Source organism: Portunus trituberculatus, chromosome 31 (assembly GCF_017591435.1).
Source record: "Portunus trituberculatus isolate SZX2019 chromosome 31, ASM1759143v1, whole genome shotgun sequence".
Taxonomy (NCBI): Eukaryota; Metazoa; Arthropoda; class Malacostraca; order Decapoda; family Portunidae; genus Portunus; species Portunus trituberculatus.
In genome coordinates this window covers 569,036-584,121 of record NC_059285.1, presented here as the reverse complement: position 1 = coordinate 584,121, position 15,086 = coordinate 569,036, and the positions used below count along the sequence as shown (strand labels likewise).

At 42.2% G+C, this 15,086-nt stretch overlaps 1 protein-coding gene across 24 annotated transcripts in view; it reads left to right on the top strand.

Annotated features, from left to right (window-relative positions):
• Positions 1 to 15,086, top strand: part of LOC123511447 (rho GTPase-activating protein 26-like) — a 93,262-nt gene that overhangs the window by 67,720 nt on the left and 10,456 nt on the right. For 4 of the 24 annotated variants that reach the window (XM_045267342.1, XM_045267340.1, XM_045267346.1 and 1 more), the window contains exons 5-17: positions 310 to 414; positions 1,281 to 1,355; positions 5,514 to 5,583; positions 6,077 to 6,174; positions 6,577 to 6,753; positions 7,915 to 8,020; positions 8,612 to 8,833; positions 10,950 to 11,055; positions 11,308 to 11,467; positions 11,706 to 11,948; positions 12,525 to 12,741; positions 13,479 to 13,652; positions 14,715 to 14,831. In XM_045267342.1, coding sequence (XP_045123277.1) covers positions 310 to 414; positions 1,281 to 1,355; positions 5,514 to 5,583; positions 6,077 to 6,174; positions 6,577 to 6,753; positions 7,915 to 8,020; positions 8,612 to 8,833; positions 10,950 to 11,055; positions 11,308 to 11,467; positions 11,706 to 11,948; positions 12,525 to 12,741; positions 13,479 to 13,652; positions 14,715 to 14,831 — 1,870 coding nt within the window. Of the gene's footprint in view, positions 1 to 309; positions 415 to 1,280; positions 1,356 to 5,513; positions 5,584 to 6,076; positions 6,175 to 6,576; positions 6,754 to 7,914; positions 8,021 to 8,611; positions 8,834 to 10,949; positions 11,056 to 11,307; positions 11,468 to 11,705; positions 11,949 to 12,524; positions 12,742 to 13,478; positions 13,653 to 14,714; positions 14,934 to 15,086 lie in introns of all 24 variants that reach the window. The other 20 variants (XM_045267335.1, XM_045267336.1, XM_045267331.1 and 17 more) reach the window with 14 other exon arrangements.

Below are 15,086 nucleotides of genomic sequence, written 5' to 3'. Positions count from 1 at the left end.
ATAGTGCAGTCTCCTGAGTAATGTATCACCTTCAGAAATCAAGTGACATGTTGAGGGAAGGGGGTGGGGATTTGCTTGCCTCACAGGGGTACACTAAGGCTGGTGGTGGGAGGCACTGATGAGGGAGGGGCAGGGTGAGCAGGTGTCAGACCAAATACAGGAAGAAACAGCTTGGCATTTTGTAATTTCTAGGATTGTAACATTTGTTTCGATGAGAGAGAGAGAGAGAGAGAGAGAGAGAGAGAGAGAGAGAGAGGTTTGTCTGTTCCTAATAAAGTCCTTACTAAACACACTATTTTTGCATTGCAGTTGCTGAGTTACATGTACAGCTGGCTGACCTTCTACCACCAGGGCCACGAGGTGTTCAGCGACTGCAATCCCTACATGCGTGACCTCCAAGTCAGAGTGCAGAGGGTGAGGCTGCTCTCCTTGCCTTGCCTTGCCTTGCTAACCGTCCCTAGTGACTCTCAAGGCCATATTCAGAAACACTTTGCTTCCTCACCATGATATTCTTTCAGGTCCCCAGAGACGACAACTAGCAGGGTTTTCAAGGTAGTTTCTCCTTATGATAAACGGGAAATCTTGCTAATCTATCATCAGAAACATAAAAATACCCTTGAGAACACGAGTATCTGCAACTGAAGCCTTTGAAAATAATCATCGTGAGAGAGCAAAGCTTTTCTGAATACGGTTCTCAGCCTGAGGGGATCTGCTCTTGAGCCTCATGCTTCAGACTGGACATCCTCAGAGCAAAGTTTTTATAATTAGACTGTGATAGGAAAAGTTTAAAGTATCTTGCACATGAGCTGTATACTTCAAACCAGATGTATATAAGTCATTGCTCAGTTTTTAAAATCAAGACCTGATAGGAAGAGTTTAAATGATCTACATCATCTTTATGTTTTAGATTGGACGGGAAATGTTTGTTTACCTTCAGACAAGTAGAGTCACAGGCTTCAGGGACTGTAAGCGGGAGAGATCAGGATATATGTTGTGTCATCAAATCCATTAATTGCTAGCTTTCTTAGTGATGTTGATATAATTTATGTTTATCCTGTCTATTCTTGTATCTGAAGAAAACTGGCTGTGACTGAAAGAGAGATAAGAAAAGCATGGTTGGTGGTATGGCTCAGCACTCATTCTGCTTAGCAATGTCCAGGTCTGCAGTTGTTGTTGGGAATTATACTGTTCATGTTTGGCCAAGCTGTCATCAAATTAAGTGATGCACATTCTTGGTAGAGTTTTCCCCCAGTGCTAACCTTCCACCTACTGCACCACAGACCCGGGAGAACTTTGAGGCCACGCGGGCAGAATCAGTACAGCTGAAGAACAAGATGCTGGAGGTGCGTAAGACGGTACTGTGTCCCTGCCGCCACCTACTAACTCACACCCCTTGCCTCCACTCCATCTCACATCTCCCCCTCTCTGTAGTGGAGGGGAAACTACTCATAATACCTTCTGCAAAATTATGTAAATGTTTTTAATGTGGACTTGTCTGTCAGTAGCAGATTGCTTGCATCCCTGTCAACATTCACTGCTGGTCTCTCAAGGTACACTGATGTTTTGTGTTGTTGGTCTGCTCACCAGTCTGAGCCATTAAGTCAAAGGAGGACTTTTTTCCCTCATAGCCATAAGCTGTAAATGTTTTGCACAACTTTTTAAGCAATTGACTGGTAACTGACATACTTGCACAAAGTTCAAGCTGGTCCAAGTGAGAAAAAAGTAGAAAAAGAGAGATAGAAAATAGAATATAAAGGTTAAACTTGTTTGAGCTTTAAAGATGAGTTCAGTGTGACCATTTTACTTTCTGTCATGGTGGTGCCAAGTATAAGTGTAATGAGCATCGTTCACTAGTGTTCATTACTGAAATTGATTTTTTTTTTCAATAAATCAATTACTGGAAGGTGAGAAAAGATTCATTTTAATGTAAAAAATACTTCTTGTACAACACTGTCACTTCATATTTCCATTCTGTCCATAATCTTCCAGCAAGTTACAGTAACACCTGAATGCTTCCAAAAATACACCACAGGTCTTGTTCTGGAGACAGCTGGCCTGAAGCAACCCTGTTAGATGTACTCCTAATGTGTGTCAGAATTACAATATAGAGTAAAGCAGTAATGACCAATGGAGAAGATGCAGCAGTGTAGCCTTGATGTTCCTGAGCATGAAGGTGGAGTGGTGGCCTGGGAGACTGTGGGGCTTGTTGCCTTGTAGCTTGTGTCATGTCATCTTAACTGTACTGTATTGTGTTGACTCATGCTCCATACAGGACAGGAGTGGCCTGAGCCTCTCCTCTAAAGCCCCTCAGTAATGTCTGTCTAAACCATTCATGTAGCATTTGTCTTCTAATTCTCATTTGGTAAGTGACACAAACCAAAAGTAGGCGCTTCTTTCCTTGGTTGATGGATTAATGTTTGAATAATTTACTGTGGTCTTGCTTCCTCTTGCTGATCCAAAGATTGAAGTGACTGTCACTCTGAGCCATCCATGTAGTGCTCTTCTCTGTAAAAATACTTTGAGAAATACTTCCACTTTAATTTGGTTGTTGACTTTTGATTTATTTATCATTTCTTTTTCTCCTTCACTGAATAATGGGGCTTTCCTTACCAGACTAATGGATTCACTTACATTAAGAGGATACTAATGGGTGCTGCCCTGCAGAACTTATCTTTCAGATGTTGAGCATGTTGTGTACAAAACTAAGACCCACTGACTGTTTCCACCACCACCACCACCACCACCACCTCCACCTCTTCCTCCAGCAGCTGTTGTCGTAGCGCCTCCATCTTGGGCCTGGTCAGATCTCCCTCACCCTTCAGCCTCGTCCACCTCCATCCTTGCTGTAGCTTGACTAGGCCTTGGGGACCTCAGGTTCACGGGATAAGGGGAAGGGAAGACAGTGATAGGGAGGAAGGTCCAGGTCACGTAACAATAGCACGATGTTATACTGTAGGGGAATGTAACTTCATGATGCTAATAAGAGACTTTACTATAGGCAGGGGGAAAGGAGACAAGCAGTTTGAGTGTTTTATGAGTATGAGGTGGAGCTTTACAGTAAAAGTGCTAATTGAGTGAGTGTAAACCCCAGTATTGCACCTTCAGTATAATGAACACTGCATAACAGAGCTTGGCTTCAGTAAACAATCTGGATATTCTGAACCAACTTTTTGCCTTCACACACTGGGCTATCAAACATTGCAAGTTTCCACATAAAAATTTTGTGTCTAGCATGGAAAGTGATCACGTTTGAGTGCCTTTTGCTTACATAAAACTAATACATTCATTCCTATCAGTAAGGTCACTTCATCATATTTTGCACAAATCCTTTATTTAATTACAGCAAATCTCCACTGTTGTTTGTGTTTTTCCTGTGCTAAGAGAATGTGTGTTAAGAGGTGAGAAACTAATGAGACCTTTATGAGGCAAAGGGCTGAGGCTGACTGAGTGACTCATCTAAAGCACACCAGCTCAATCATCTTAACTGCAGACACGCACTGTACTCAGATGTAGCTCCTCAGTGCTGTGCCGCGCCACCTCTCACCTCAGTATTGATGACACTGATTTCTGGCACTACAGAGGGGGTTTCTTTCAAGTTTACTCACTGTTATAGAATTTGGTTGCATTTCCTTACCATCATCTTGAGGTAGATGTTATAGTTGCTACTTCTGGTTTTCTAGGAGCACAGTGATGCTGGGGTACATTGACAAGGACTGTTAGGTTAGAGAGACTTTAAAAGTCAAGGATTAACATTATCAGGAAAACAGCTCATCATTCTCCACTAGATGCCTGACAGGGTAGAGACAGGTTGGGACTCTTTACGTGATACTTGTGAGATCACGAAGACACTGTTTTTGTGGCACGCTATCTGTCTCTCCATCAATTCTTGTACTGTTTGACTGATTAGTATCTTGTCTTCCCTGAGACCATTGATATTTTTTAAGGGGTTTTATCTTGGGCAAGAGTAAAAGACATGAAAATGAGATGACCTAAAGGACGGCTTTCAGTACTTGAAATGTTTCCCATGTACTGTAACTATGAGGTGAAAGGATTAACACTCAGCTTGCTTGTTGGTGAATGAGGCTGACCTCCCTCCCTTGGTGATGTGCATGTCGGTCATGTCTGGGCAGGGCAAGTAACAGCCGCCTAACAGGGACACCCTAACCCCTGCTGGTGTCCCTGGGTGCCTGGTGTAGCATTACTAGTCTGGATGGCACCTCAGGGTATTGCCAGGGACATCTCTAGTCTTATTAATCATCCATGTCCACCTCTGTTTGGGTGTACATATGTGTGTGTACAGTTTTCTCAATTGGTATGTTGACATTATGTGATTTAGTGTGTGTGTGTGTGTATGTGTGTGTGTGTGTGTGTCTTTTGATTGGCTGTAGTGAACCTGTGTCACAAGGAGGGGCATGATTTTCACTGGTAATCAATATATTTGTCCCAAGTCTGTGTTTGTGTACTGGTATTTGTTTGTGTGGGTGTGTGTGTGTGGGGGGGGATAGATGTGGATGTGGTTGCTGCTGATCTGTGGAGTAAGTGGAAATGTTGAATGTGGTAGATTTTTTTATGTTTACGAACTTCATTCTTCTTAATTGTGTTGCATATGCAATGTGTGGAACCATTGTGCTGGAATGGCTGGCTATCCATTGATCACACCAGTGAAGTGTATATCCTCAGGTGTATAGGGAGGCCTCCCTGTAGGCTGTCACTCAGTAGTACCACCTCTTTTTATACACTGACATTCTCTATCCCAACCTTATCTGTAGCCTGTATTTGTGTAGCTGTAGTGTTACTTATTTTTTGTTGCATTTATTTATTCATTCTTTTATTTATTTATTTATTTATTTTTTTTTTTTTTTTTTTTTGCTGTTGCTTGTTTTTTATTTATTTATAATTTTTATGTAGAGTAATTGATGATAGATCATGTGTCCTCAATCACTTAAGCATTCTTGGTTTTTGTCATGACTTTAGAATTGTGCTGTAATGTTCACTGTGTGCTGAGTGCCACAGGCAAGCCAGTGTCAGGTAGTGTACCTCATGCCAGGTGCTGTACCCTCCCTCCTTTTCTCCCAATCCCCCCTCCCCTTCGTTTGTCCAGCACTGTTACCTAGGTGAGATACTCGTGCTGCACCCCATGCTAGGTACTAATAGTAGTACGTACTATTGAATGGTGTATTTATAGTCTGAATCAGGTCAATAGTTTTCTCCATGTTCCCCAGTCCACCTCCTGTTAAGAGCCATAGCATCATTTTAGCCATAAGATATGTTATTTGTCATGTAACCTGTGGTAGGCAGTTTGATCCTCAGTTAGAGTCTAGTACTGTTGATTTTAAAGGGTGTTAGTAACTGAGTTAGGAACAGTAACACTCGATGCTCAGTGAGGAAGTAGAGCTCTTAGGCAGCACAACTTCATCCTTATGTTAGGTGTTAGTCCTGCCAGGCTCACTAACTCATTAGGTCACATTCATACTTCTTGAAGAGCAAAAACTCACTCAATCTTTATCTAACAGAAGTCAGTGGATCCCGGCAACATGGACAAGATGTACACTAGACAAGGCTACCTCTTCCTCATGGAAAAGAGTAAGTAAAGCACTTGTCTCATCTTGGTTTTATCATCGCCATGGCTGCTGGGGATGGTGGGGCTGGGTGAGCACTTGCTACAAAACACATGATTGCACTGTGTTAGCTGTCAGTGTTATTGGGACAGTGCTGCAAGGCTTTTGGTGGTCCTACAGACCTACATGTAGCATGCAACACTTTCCCCATTTTCAAGTTGGCCTGAATAGAAATGGTCTTGGATTAGTGTAGATTTAAGAAATGAATATGAAGTTTGTTATGGAAGATTTTCTGCATAAGAAAAGAAGTGTATTTTGAAGTTCAGAATCAACATATTGTATACATACTTGTGTTTTTTAGTAGCATTGTTTATTGCATTCCCCATTGACTTATCAACTTATTCCACACTTTCTTTCATCATAGATTCTTTTTATCAGTTTTATTTTGTTTAGCACCATTCTGTACTGTGCTCTCCTGCCTGCTTCAGCCCTTCATGCCTCTCTCTCTCACCTCACAGAGGCATTTGGCACCACCTGGACCAAGCACTATTGCCTCTATCAGAAAGAGAACAGAGTCTTCACCATGATCCCATACAACCAGATCCAGCACAAGATTGTGAGTACCTCTTGTTCCCTTCACCACCAATCTTGTGCCGTTCAGTGATCCAGACATTTGCACAAGTCATATTGAGCAATAGTTGTCGGGTAACAGAGCAAGTTGTCAGATATTCCTGCGGGTTATTTTGAAATTTGATTTGTCTTTTCTGATTAGAGTCTTGCCATGCAGACTCACCCTCTATTTGCTACAGTTGTGAAAAGTAATTATGAAATGAAGCTTTAGTGTCACAGAGATCACTGGCTTTCTTTTTTCCCTCTAGTCTGGTCTCTTGAAGCTACAAAAAAAGAAATATATACACTCCGATAAGAGTACAATGTCAGAAAAGACTATCTGGTTTGATAAATGCTGAATATATGGATTTACTGTTGGATGACTTTTACTAATGAAGATTTCCTTCAGACCTCAACGGAGACTATTGTGCTTCGCTCCTGTGTGCGACGAATGTCCGACAGCATAGACAAGAGATTCTGCTTTGACCTGACAGCGCAGGACCGGCCGGGAGTGCAGTACACTCTGCAGGCGCTGTCTGAGGATGACCGCAAGCTGTGGATGGATGCCATGGACGGGAAGGAGCCGGTGAGTGTTGGGTGAAGGATCTCTCTCTGTGATCACAGACCAAACAGCACCCGGACAACAGCTCAAGTGTAGAAAGGAAAGGCTGTGTTTGTAGGTCTGTTGAAACTTATGTAGGGAGGAGGTTATATGCCTACACCATCTGAGTCTTGAAAGAGAACATTGTACTAAGCACAGCACCAGAAAGTATATGTGCAGGAAGGAAAGACTGTGCTTGTGGAAAATTCAGAATACGTACATTAAAACATTTTTTGTAATAGGCAATGCAACAAGAAATATTTTTGAAGTGATATGTATAAGCTTTGCCACTCTGTCATCTGGGTCTTGAAGGTGAACGTGATGCCGGACACAGCACTGGGGTGTGGGTTGCAGCTGTAGAGAGGAAAGGCTGCTCTTTTATATAAAATGTTGCTGAAGTATGGTGGGAGGAAGTTAAACACCTACACTGTCAGGGTCTTGAAAGAGGATATGATACCAAGCACAGCACCAGGATGAGGCTTTCAGCTGTAGGAAGGAAAGACTTTACTGTAGTGTGTCTACTTTAAAGTGGCTCATGGGTCTCAATTTGAATGGTGTCCCAGGGAATGCGTGGTTGTGAGAGCTTGAGGAAAACCATGAGCTATCCTTGTAATAGGTGCATTGATCAGTAGAAAACAGGTATTATTCACATCAAATCCATTATGTTATCAATAAGCTACAGTATGTTTGAAATCCAGGAACCATTTTTTGAGTAGACAGACTATAGTGTAGCTCAAATGTTATTAATCCATTCAGTATTGAAACAGTTTTATTTGCAGTAGGAAGGGTCTATGGAGGTCAGGAGATTAATGGCCAGAGTCTTCACTAGTTTAATTTCCCACATAAGTTTCTGAAGCTTTATAAAATCACCAAATAGTAACAATGAAAACACAGCAGAGTAATGAAGGGGTTGAAGCTTGCTATGGGTGGGAGTTGTATTGCTGAGATACTGTCAGAAAGCAAACAGGCTATTACTATTGGCTCTGTAAGGAGACTGGCAATTGAGTGGGCTTTTTTTTTTCTTTATATTTTTGTTTCCCTTGGCCAATCCTCCTCTCTTAAAAAAAAAAAAATAGAAGAAGAAAGAGAGAGTGAGAGCATGGTCCACCTTTGAATATTTCTCAAGCATTGTCCTCCTGGCCACAGATGTATGCACACCCCACGGGAGCACCAGGAGCACAGGAGGAGACTTCTCTGGATGAGGCCGGCCAGAACTTCACCTCCAGAGCAATAGCCATGCTGGAGAGCAGAGGTGGGTGTGACTGGGGGAGAGTAGTCAGATGAGGAAGGAAGGACTACAGGTGTTGAAATATTAGAAAATTAAGTAGACACACTCTCTCTCTCTCTCTCTCTCTCTCTCTCTCTCTCTCTCTCTCTCTCTCTCTCTCTCTCTCTCTCTCTCTCTCTCTCTCTCTCTCTCTCTCTCTCTCTCTCTCTCTCTCTCTCTCTCAGAAAAGCTGTCAGAATTCAGTACATGATTGATTTGAAATTGGTATCATCTGTGATTGTCTTATTTAATTTATGTGTTTATGTTGACATCTGTACTGAATGTATAAACCCAGAGTAACAGGAAAATGACAGGTAGTAATGGAGATCTTGGCTCTATCCTTGGTGAACATCTTTAGCTTTTAACTTGCACAAAGACTACTGCAGGACTCAACTGGCTACTGTCTCCTTTTCGCACATGGGACTCTATCTTAAAACGCTGCAACTCTTCCCAAATCATTTACTCTGTGAATAGTATTGCATGATACTTTTTTCCTGCATTCTATTTGTACAAACTTTGAAATTTTTGTGTGTATTTACTGAAGAAGTTCCTTTGTTTTGCCTTTCCATGGTGCAGGGTTGGAAGACCAGGGTCTGTACCGGTTGGTTGGGGTGTCCAGCAAGGTGACCAAGCTTCTCCAGTTGGGTCTTGACCGTCGGAAAGCAGATAAGCTAATGCTGGACGACACCGCTGAATGGGAAGTCAAGACCATCACCTCAGCCATCAAGCAGTACTTCCGCAACCTGCCTGAGCCACTCATGACCTACAAGCTGCACAGTGCCTTCATTGCTGCTGCCAGTCAGTGCTCTTATGAAAATTTGGCTTTCACACACACACACACACACACACACACACACCCGGTAGCTCAGTGGTTAGAGCGCTGGCTTCACAAGCCAGAGGACCGGGGTTCGATTCCCTGGCCGGGTGGAGATATTTGGGTGTATCTCCTTTCACGTGTAGCCCCTGTTCACCTAGCAGTGAGTAGGTACGGGATGTAAATCGAGGAGTTATGACCTTGTTGTCCCGGTGTGTGGTGTGTGCTTGGTCTCAGGCCTATCCGAAGATCGGAAATAATGAGCTCTGAGCTTGTTCCGTAGGGTAACGTCTGGCTGTCTCGTCTGAGACTGCAGCAGATCAAACAGTGAAACACACACACACACACAGATATACACCATGGAACCTTGAGTTATGAATGCCTTGACTTACAAGTAATCCGAATGGGAATAAATATTTTGCTTTGACTTGCAAGCCAAAATTTGCGTCACGAGGGAATCACAGGAACGCCGCTGCTATTTGCCACAGCAAACATCCACCATCAAGCGTCCAACGTGTTCAGTTCATTTATTTGTTTGTTTTTTCTGCCATGGCAGTGTTTCTCATGTTGTGCTAGAATTTTGAGCTTTCTGTGGAATTATTTAGCTAAATTTCTTTTGCCTGACCAATAATTGGCTCTATGTAGTGACACATGCCTAACTCACTCCCGAAACATTCTGAAAGGAAGGATGAAACAAACCTCTTTGGGCGCTGTTTTGTGAAACATCCTGTAGAAGAAGAAGAAGAAGAGGAAAGTGTAGCAAAAAGGCAAAAACCTAAGAAGAAAATTAAGTTCAGTGAAACTGAAGTAAAAGAAATGTAGCAATTAAGTTCAGCAATAAAGTATTGCATTAGGAGTGTAACGAGTAAGTTCATTGTTACGGTAAGCGAGAGTTTGTGGATAATGGAAGTAACTGAAAAGGCACAGAACATGATCTCCCCGTAACACCTCCGCTAACGTGTGCCAATCCACGCTCTGCCCCTGTGGGTGGGAAAAATGTTGTAAACAAATCTCTCATGGGACTCTGTGGCCTCTGTTCTCTCTCCATCTTGCCTACTTAAACTTAATTTTTTTCTATGAATATTGTCTACAGTGTTTAGTACAGGATTGTCAACAAGCTCTTCTGCAATTAGTAGAGCAGCCAGTGTGCTCCCAGCTCACTGACACTCTTAAGTGAAGGAGTGGGCGGGCTAAATGTAGGGGGTAACTTCCCATGGAACACATTCCTGACTTCTGAGATTAGGATATTTTATAAAACCAGTGTATTTATGTACATTTATTTTGCTTTTGTGCAATATTTATTATTCATGAATATCTTTTCTTTACCAAAAAAAAAAAAAAAAAAAAAATTAGCAGAAGACGGCAGAGGCTGGAATGGATTAATGGCATTTCAATTAATTTCAATGGGAAAAATTTATTTGAGTATGAGCTCCGTCATGGAACTGATTAAATTCGTAACTCAAGGTACCACTGTATATATATATATATATATATATATATATATATATATATATATATATATATATATATATATATATATATATATATATATATATACAGTGTATATATATATATATATATATATATATATATATATATATATATATATATATATATATATATATATATATATAAATGTATGAATGTATGCATGCTTGCATAAAATCTCACTCCCAAAAAGAAATATAACAAAAAAATGTCAGTCATTTTGTTTTTGAAGATGTCTTGATTCTTAGGTTTCTTGAACTTTCTGTTACAAAGATACCATTGATTTATTAAGTTCAATTTACTTAAAACTGAAGACTGCAGTCACACACACACACTCAGGAATATTGCAAACCATTTTCCTCCAGTAAGCTTCATGGCTTAACATTACGTATCGTTTTGTTGCTTAATTGAAGATTGAAATTTGCACTGACTCAGTATTGTGACCATGGCGTGGCCACGTCTTGGATCAGTGATGTGTGTTCAGTGTTGTCACCAGTGGCCACATTGTGCATCAGTGACACACATTCAGTATTATGGCCATGATTGGTGTTGTGGCCATGATGCGGCCTCCTTGTGCTTCATTGAAATGTGTTCCTTCCCTCCGCTGCCCAGAGCAAGACCAGCTCTTCCGCCGCGTCCACGAGATCCACAGTCTGGTCCACAAGCTACCAAAGACAAACTTCATGGTTCTCAAGATCCTCATTCAGCATCTGGTGAAGTGAGTGGTGCTGTCATATCACATTCTACTTTATCTCATTCTCCTTCCCTTCTCTGGATCTTACCCACCTTTGCATTTATTTACATTTTTTATTTATTTTTCCCCCTTCCTTCTCTGGCTTTGTTTTCTATTGATTTTACTTTTCTTTATTTCTTCCTCCTTTCCTCTCTTGTCCCTTAACCCTTATTTTACAATTTTTCTTCTCCTCCTCCAGCACTTTCTTCTCCTGACTGTTGTGTTGTCTTTCTGCAGTGTGGCCAGCAAGAGTGAGAAGAATTTGATGACCGTGAGCAACCTTGGGGTGTGCTTCGGCCCAACACTGCTGCGGCCGGAGGAGGAGACTGTTGCTGCCATTATGGACATCAAATTCTGTAATATTGTGGTGGAGATCCTCATTGAACACTTTGAGAAGGTCTGTTGGGAGTGACATAACATGCAAGATTTTCATTTCACTTTTGTGTGTGTGTGTGTGTGTGTGTGTGTGTGTGTGTGTGTGTGTGTGTAAGTGTGGTGCCTTGTCTGAACCACCTTATATAGGATTGCCAGCTTGGTATTTATGACGTATTCCTTCAGATATTCACAAAGTAAGGCACCTATTTTGTACATTATTTTGGTTTTATCATGTTAAGTCATGCATTGTGTTACTCCAGATCTTTGGCACCCAGCCGGAGTCATCTTCAGAAGGGAGCAGGAATTTGGAGGGTGTAGGCTCTCACGCCACCAGCTCCACCACCACCACCACCACTGTCAGCAGACAGACACAGCAGAAGACTTCCTCATCCCCATCCTCCACTCGGTCTTCCCACAACCATCACACCTCCTCATCCACATGCTCTTCCACCATCACCACCACCAATGCCAGCCAAAGCTCCAAGCATCCGCCAGTCATACAGGTGAGGTTCTTGGTGGATGTTGCTCCTAACTCCCTCATAGTAAATTATGTATGAAGTGTGTGTGTGTGTGTGTGTGTGTGTGTGTGTGTGTGTGTGTGTGTGTGTGTGTGTGTGTGTGTGTGTGCAGCATGGAAAGGATGTTGCAGATGTGTGCACACTGTACAGAGCTTCACAGTGTCATGTGTTCCAGACACACTTATATTACTAAGAATCTGTTTGTCTGTCTCACAAGGAAATTAAGTTTAGGGATAAGATCAACACTATTTGATATTGAATGGTCAGGAATCCATACTTTTGATATTACAGCAAGCAACTCATGTGTTGTATTTCTGAAACAGAGGGTAACACTTTATCTCCAAACATCTAGGAAGGATTTTTTTTCTTGTCTTTCTTTTTTAGGATGTAACATTCTCATACTTGGTAGGCAAAGATGAAGGGTCATGTACCACAAGCATACTTAAACATGTTACTGGTTTTAATGCTGTCAGCATTACCAATCTTGCTATGATTTGTAAGAATCGTTGTAATATGGATCAAACAAGATTGCTCAGGATTTTATTTTCTTTCTGTGTACAGAAGGTTGTGACATCCTTCACCACCAGTGAGCCACAAACAGTGCATTTTGGCATGCCCTCTAACCAGCCAGGCCACTTACAACGCTCAGATGCCATGTCCCAACTGAAGACACAGACCACACCTTCCTCTGGAGGATACAACAACCTATCTGTCCCTCCCCCTCCCTCAGCCACTCACCACTGGAACAACAACAACTCTGCATCTAGTCTTGCCTCAGGTATGTACAGCCTTGTGGTTTTTGGGTCTCCTTGTGATTGAACTCTAACCTTTGTTAATAGAAGCCCTTTGTGCTAAGTCTTAGTCACTCACATGAACAGTAGGAGGAGATTTAATGCATTAAGATAAAACTTGTGTAATTTTAGCTGTGACCTTTTGTCTTATGGAGCGTTGTTAAGAAGGATGACGGAAGTTAGTGTATGGGGTTTGCCTTTGTGATAATGAGAGGCCTTTAGTTGTGTGTGATGAACAGATGGTTAGTATTGATTTTGTGTGAAGTGATGGCAGTACTTCATGATTGTCACACTATGGAACTATGTGTTTGTTGCTATGTTATTGATTTCTGTTTTGCATTGTATATGTATCTATGATTGTATGTTCAACTTGTGTGTCTTATAAGAGGCTGTCTATATTGCCTTCAGACACCACAAGCTCAAGTTACCTGAAAAATGTGTCTATCTATTTCATAATGATGCTAATTTCCATATTCTTTCCACCAATGTCTTGTAAGGGATGTCCTTCTGAGCTTGCCATGTGTGATTGTATAATATCAGCCACTTTTGTAGGCAATGTCTTTGTCAATAGAATGTTATTTTTTTCATGATGGATCCTCAACATGGCCAGGTATTTGTTGACATCCCACACAGATCACAGGCTTATCCTGTGTCCTGGTGTGTGGTGGCTAGAGGGCTGGAGGGAATGCTTGCTGTGGCTCTAAGTTTGGTCCCACTCTAACAGGGCACAACCTCCATGCATCCCTGGTGTCACTTGGTTCATCTGTGGGCAGCTCCATAGCCTTGGGTAGCTCATATGACACTGTCCCAAGCCGGCCAGCACGACCCCCAGCTCCCTCCAATGGTCAGTCCAGATCCATGGGGGGTGGTGCCCTCTCCTTTGTCAACCCCCTGTCTGGTACGTCTAAGTCAAAGTCCTTGTTACAGTTGCTTTTCTCTTTCTCTCTGCTGGTGCTGCCAGTTCCCACAGCCTCTGCCTCAGACCTACTCCTGTCTTCTGTTCTGCTTGGTGGCCCTCACCCTGTGCCCCAATATCCATGTTGGTCTCAGTTTTCCTTTTCCTGTAAACTTATGATAATTAAAAAAATAAAATAAAAAACATCATAATGGTAGTTACTCACCACTCAGTGTCTCAGATTGTCTTACTGGAGAGCATCATTACATTTATGTACTTGTGTTATCCATGGGTTGTCTGAAGCTTCAGTGTGAGCACTGGGCGTGAGGCTTGGGCTGCCTTTTTCTGCCAGAGTTCATATGGCTGTTAGTGTTCCTTTGCCAGAAGATGGAGTAGCCAAGCTTGGTTGTGAGAGACTGATATACAATAAGCAAATAATTAACATATATTCAAACAATGAAAATTGTTATTGTCAGTTTTATTAGCAGAACTTTCAGCTATGTATAAAGAAAATATATATTAATGCTGTGTAATGATTACTATTGAGGTTGAAGTAGTAGGAGTTGTGATGTGGGGATAAGTGTGTGTGTGTGTGTGTGTGTGTGTGTGTGTGTGTGTGGGTGGGTGGGTGGGTGTGTGTGTGTGTGTGGGTGGGTGGGTGGGTGGGTGGGTGTGTGGCATCCTGTAAGAGAAACCACCTTGACAAGGAGCTGAATGGAGCTGTGGCCAGTTTGACTGATGCCTTCCGTAAAAACTCCAGACAGGACTGTTACACCAAAATGTACCTCTTCTTTTAAATTTTAAATATATTGTGTGCACAGCTCATTAATATTCTAGAAAATGTTTATTCCTTCTCTCACAAATAGTAATAGCAATGTGTTACACCTTTTAATTTCTTCTTTTAAACTGTAGTTAGATTCTCCTAAATCCAGTAGTTAATAAATCATCTCACCAGGGACATGCAGGTCTTTGTCTAGATAAAGTTGTGTCTCAGTTGTGCTTTTTGAGCTTCTTGTCTCTTGTCAGATTAAATGTTTGTATGTGTCTGTGTGATGGTTCTCCCAGCAGACCGGAATGATGGTGTCCAGAGCACAAGCAGCTCCAGTGAGTCCCTGTCTTCCCGGTCGTCCCGGGAACTGCCCCAGCCACTCCCCAGCTCCCTCTCCTCCTCCCCGCAGACAAGTAAGAGGCTCCACCACAGTGGTGCGCCCCCCAAGCTGGGAGCTAATGGCCCTCATCGCGACTACCGTGTGCAGCAGACAAACCATTATGCGTATAACAGCAGTACGTCACTTGCCGCTTTTGCAAGCACTTCACCACCACCCTGTTTCCTCATTCATCATTCACTGACTCTACCTTCAACTTGTTCTTTTGTACACTCCACCACCCATAGTTGTTCATGGCCTGTGTCTTCATCCTATTCCACCATTACCTCAA